Source organism: Halyomorpha halys, unplaced genomic scaffold (assembly GCF_000696795.3).
Source record: "Halyomorpha halys isolate HHAL.00 unplaced genomic scaffold, Hhal_1.1 Scaffold95.1, whole genome shotgun sequence".
In the NCBI taxonomy this organism is placed as follows: domain Eukaryota; kingdom Metazoa; phylum Arthropoda; class Insecta; order Hemiptera; family Pentatomidae; genus Halyomorpha; species Halyomorpha halys.
Genome location: NW_027108063.1, coordinates 1,008,513 through 1,014,429, shown reverse-complemented (window position 1 = coordinate 1,014,429; position 5,917 = coordinate 1,008,513). Strand labels below are relative to the sequence as shown.

At 29.2% G+C, this 5,917-nt stretch overlaps 1 protein-coding gene across 1 annotated transcript in view; it reads right to left on the bottom strand.

The window, feature by feature from the left end:
• baz (bazooka) overlaps positions 1 to 5,917 on the bottom strand; it is a 129,662-nt gene that overhangs the window by 8,236 nt on the left and 115,509 nt on the right. The window contains exons 26-28 of the mRNA XM_067046433.1: positions 5,490 to 5,697; positions 4,192 to 4,310; positions 1,650 to 1,718 (exon numbers count right to left, since the gene is read on the bottom strand). Coding sequence (XP_066902534.1) covers positions 1,650 to 1,718; positions 4,192 to 4,310; positions 5,490 to 5,697 — 396 coding nt within the window. The remainder of the gene's footprint in view (positions 1 to 1,649; positions 1,719 to 4,191; positions 4,311 to 5,489; positions 5,698 to 5,917) is intronic.

The following is a 5,917-nucleotide window of genomic DNA, read 5'->3' as shown; positions in this document are numbered from 1 at the left end:
ATATATATTTTAATCAGAATAGGACTCATTCTAAAGGTAGTACCATATTCTACTTTTTTCTTTACTGAGGTTGTTCTTTATTACTAGAGCTATTAGAGTTATAACAAATTAACTTCAGTCTTTGGTACAATCTATGGAATACCTCAAACACGAAATAAAAACAAAAAATTCTTTAAGTCAGATATTCCACTAATCAAGAAAAGTAGAGACATAATAATTATTTTATTGATTAACACTAAAATAGTGTATACAAGATAGTGCATGTGACTTGGTTAATACTAAATTGATCAGAAATTAGTGTAGCCTTAAAGTAGAGCATTTTCAGCAAAATCGATAAGCCAAGCAAAGCAGTGCAGTTAGGGCTGTGCCAAAGCATAAAAATAAAATAAAATAAAGATGTAAATATTTGTTATCACATTTAAAATGAAGAACACTAGAATGAAGACAATACAGAATTTATTCAAAGCATTGAACTGGTGTAAAAGAGATTGAATGCTAAAAAACATTATCAAAATCTTACAATTTATTTTGAAAATGATTGAATGTAGTGAAATTTGAACTAGGTGGATTGTAATAACAGACTGATTAATTACTTGATAATTTTTAATCAACAAAAAATGATCAAATATTTAGGTAACAATCTTAACAAATTTAAAATTTCTGCAGTGAACCAGTGTTAGTTACAATGCACTTCTAAAGACACCTGCAGTAGGTTTCTCAGCAAACAAAAATTACCCTTTGATTTACCTTGTTCTCACCTACACCTCACAGACCTGGACCATCTCAAAGACCAACAAAAAATATCTTATTTATTTTACAGAAAAAATATAGCAATACATAATTGGTCCAGTGAGTTGCATAGGGTTGGGGAGAAAAGAATAGAAAACTACAATTTTAATGAAGAGCTAGATGTGGTTAGGTATATTAAGCTTAGGAGACTTAGTTGTGCTAGCTACATTGGCAGGGTTTTAGAGTGAGCAACCCCGAGAACTAGTAGGCCAAGACTAAAGTGGTCTGATGGAGGGGCTTAAAGTCCTTAAAGATCAGGAATCACACTAGACCAAGCTGAATAGCAGAGGTTTATTAAGGAGGCCAAAGTTGTTGTAGCCTAGGTGGTAATGCCATGGAGATTAATAGATAGATATACATTACTTATAATATTTTTAATATTATACGGGGGAGGTGAAGGAGGGATTCAGAACTCAATAGTCCTAAATATCATGCTTAAACTTCAAATAAACTTTGAGACTTATTCTTCAAATTAAAGTTTTTAAAAATCCTAATTTGCACTGTACATTTTCTGTTAAATGCATTGAGTGAGATGTAAGTATTTATTTTTTACTCACAAATTGCATGGTTTAATAACAGTGTATTTCACTTGTTTCTCCATCTCTTCTATTTACGTCCAGTAAATATAAATTTTACTGTATCTTAGTAAATATTACACATTCTAAGAATGAGAGTTATTTGTTGACATATCTTTCATTTTTCTAAACTGCAGGTGTTTTTAGACACTATTTACAATTAAATTACTCAAATGAAAAAAAAAAAAAATTCAATGCTAAAATAAATTTTAATGGTTCTTATTTCAAATGTGATAGAAAAATTAATACCATGTAATGAGTGAATAGAGAATAGAATAACCTTACCTTTCATCAGAGGATGAAGCCTCTTTTTGAGATTTGGGCCTTCGAAGTTTCACAGCAGCTATTTCTTCCCTGAGATCATGCAATAGATAATATAAAGCCATCATAATACAGATACACATTCTCTATGACTGCTGATTATCAAATAAAAAATTAAATATTATGGTTTCACATTAGATAAAATTCTTCTTTATTAACGATTTTACTGACTTGAACAACAATTAATGCTATGTTGTTTCAATTAAAATAGCTATAGCCAAAAATGGCCTAACTTCAGAAATATAATCCATCACTTAATAATAGCAAATGATGACTTAAATTAATAATGGATTTGAACATTAACTAGTATCTGTAATATGATAAATTAATAAGAAAAACAAAATAAATGAAAAAACAATCACCAGATATTTTTATTGACAAATTGTAAATTGAAAAAGTGCAAAAGTTATTAAAATGCATATTATAAAAATAAAAACATTGTGAAAAAGAAGTAATTCAAAATATATGTGCTACATGCTTACATGCAAAATTAGTTTATTATTTATGTATTCAGTAAACCAATTATTTGAGCAGTTCGAAGACCTAACTTAACATAATCATTAACATAAAATCAAAGCATTAAAATTCCTAAAGGGTAAGTGAATATATTACCAATCATAAATTGAAACATAAATTATTATTATAAATTATCAATCAAAATATCCCATGATATTAATTTATTTAAATGAGTTATAAATTTATATTCAATTTATGACTACAAAATGATCAATATATCAGCCAATGAGTTAGAATGTACAACAATTGAGAATCTAATCAGAATCAAATTCAAACAAATGGCCCACAAAAAATTACCCAAAGAAATAATAAAATCATATTTAAATTTAGAAAAACCTTAGGATATGGTTTACACTCAACACAAAAGGCTCAAAGTACATTGTTTGCAAATTACTAAAGATAAATTGATAGCTAAATAATATAAAATTGTCTAATAAATATTTCACAACTCAAAAAAAAACTTTCCAAATTGCAGAGAAAATTATTTTTTCTATCTTCAACTGATTTTTATCACTTTTTATGTTGTTTATTCTTTACCTTATTTTAAAGAGACATGATAAAAATAAAATTATGAACATTTATTGATCTAGCTAATCTCATTTCAATTTTTTATGTTAAAAAATTTAACAAGGGTAAGAAAAAACAACTTACTCCAACCTACATGTTTCTTCTAAAGTTATTAGGTCTTTGAAAAGCCCAAATATCATTTTTCTTTTCCTCATGCTAATTACATATATTTTCAATTACCGAATCACCCTTAGAATTGAATATTAAAGACCATTTTAGGAATATGGAAGATTATATACATTTAAAGGGTTATATCTGTATTTTCATCAGTATATGTTATAGAAAAAAATATATACCATGTAGCCATGATTCATAAACTGTTTCAAACTTTGTTTTACATGAATAACAGAAAAATGGACTTTAGTTTAAATTAATCTATAAAAGCTTTCCTTCCCTGCTTATTTCTTAGATTAAAACCAACATTATAGTTTAATACAGAGAAACACAGGAAATGTGTGTCATATATAAATCATGGCTGCGATGTTAATAATGCATCATTTTAAAATGTGTGGAATGGCATTGATAGTGACTTTTGTTAACACAATTTTAATAAAAATTATATATATGTACAAAGGTATTTAATAATTTAGTTAATAAAATAGATAAAGGATTTGTTGGTAAATTATAAGTTTAAAAAACTCCTCTTTTGGGAACAGCAGACTCCTATGTATCTATGTTATACTTAATTATTAAGTAAAAAATATTAGGTCATTTGCAGCTCTCGTTTTCTTTCTGGAGATTATCAAATTAAATTGTAAGTCTGTTATCTTCCTTACCAAAAGACACTTGACTTTTTTTTTCTCGAAATTTTTTTTTCAGCTATCTCTTTAATTGGCAATACTTAAAAATAAAATAATAATTAAATATTACATGTTTAATTTAATTAAAGACCAAGAAAAAGACTTGACAGGTGACAATCAAGAACAACACAAAACAATAATAGAGACTATAAATAGCTTCTAAACAAGACACAAAAATTGTTTCAACTATTTTTCGTGATATTTTAGACTGCCTACCATTTGATAATTAAAAATAATTTCAAGGTTGCATGACTTGCCAAAGAGATAATATGAATCAATAAACTTTAATAAATGTTTAAACAAAAAAATCATAAAATTATTTTTCAATCATAAACTCAAAAATTACAATCAACTGAATCCCTAGTTTTTTAAGTATGAATAATTTTTAAAAATATTTACCAACAAATCCACAGTTACAGTAGTTAATAAAAATTATAAAGTAAAATGTGATATTTCTTCAGTAATAAGCAAATTACAATACCTATAGGAATAAGCACATTGTGATTTTAAAACTGTATACTCTATATCTAAATTTATTAGGGTGTCTAATTTAATTTGTTGTTCAGATTAGTGTTTTATAGAGGTGGAATTATTTAACCGTTAGCAACAATTTATTAACTTACTTGAGATGTTGTTGGATTTCATGGTAGTTAACATAATGGCTGAATCTAGAAGGATCCGTGATTCCAACTCGACTACCCGGCCTAGTCATGGCATTTTCAATTTCGCCATTTTCTAATTTCTGTTAAAAAAGTACAGATTAATTATGGCATCATCTTAAGGTATTTTGTTTCTTAGGTCACAATTATAAGTGAATACAACAAAGAATCACAAAAACTAAAGAAAAAAAATTGTGATTAATAATAATAAAATTAGAAAGCTAATTGATTTAAGATTTTATTTAAACAAACTAACGCTATAGCAAACGCTATAGAGTTTCTGTTTACATGTAACTTCCCTAAATGTTTTAAAACAAAACAAATTTTAACAACATTTTTAATAATTTTTTCAAGTACCTTTTAGGGCCACCTCAACAAGTCTATTATTTATGTCAGGTATAAAACTTGCAATATGCAATTCTCCAGTGTTTTTCTTCTGTACATCCATTTGCTACTAGGGCTTCTATTAGTATAGCATATTGCTATATTGTTTTGTTTTTTTGGCCAAGACTCCCATTGGAATCCTATACTGCCTAATCATAGTTGGGGGTCAAAGTTTTTCAATTTGTGGGACCGCCACTCAATGAAAAAAGTTAACGTCCCAGACTGGATTCGAACCGGCACCACAAATATATCTCAAATTGGTAAGACTGCATCCTACCACTGAGTTACAGGCAGTCCATTTTAATATTCACAGCATATTGGCAATCATGGCTGCATAGGAATTCTCTGATAGATTGTTGAAAGCTAAATTCTTTTTCATCTTTTTAAGCTCAGCCTTAACCCGTGGGTGGGAACATGACTTTCCTACAAATCCTACTGTGACAGATAATAGCTGTTGATTTCTGCAAATTTTGCTCTCTAGAAAAAGCAAACAGAAACGTTTTCTAGCCATGACATTCTTCCATCATAACCACCAGGATCAATTGAAGCACACTTGGACAGATGACTTCCTCTGAAGAATCTGGCGTTCCCATTACAAAAAGATAATTTTCGAACCCACCTCATGGTGTTTCCACCTATGAGGTAAGTTCCTGACTGATGTGAAAAAGAGTTACAGACCATATCTGACCCCAATTCTTTGGTCTCCCTATCTTTTAATGTTTCTTTCTTTCTTTTTTCTTTTTTTTTTTAAAAAAAAAAAAACATTGTAAAATTAATCACATCAATAATAAAATATAGTAACAGATCAAGTCAATATCTGACTATTTCTAGGTTACTGAAAAATGTAAAAATATTACAATGTATTATTACAGACTAACCTGTTTTAAATGATGTTCATACACTTCTTCTCGCTCATCAAGAGGGTAATGACCCCTACGCTCCGAATGCCGTCGCTGATGTTCCAGCCTCAGTTGGTTTATCCTCTCAGTGCGGGATGGTTCATTGGTAGGTAAAGAGGAATACTTCTCATCCTCCACTCGGATATGGAGCTGTTGTTGTTTATCCCTTTGCTGCTGTTGCTGCTGTGACTCCCATTGGAATCCTATACTGCCTAATCATAGTTGGGAGTCAAAGTTTTTCAATTTGTGGGACCGCCACTCAATGAAAAAAGTTAACGTCCCAGACCGGATTCAAACCGGCACCACAAATAGATCTCAAATTGGTAAGACTGCATCCTACCACTGAGTTACAGGCAGTCCATTTTAATATTCACAGCATATTGGCAATCATAGCTGCATAGGAATTC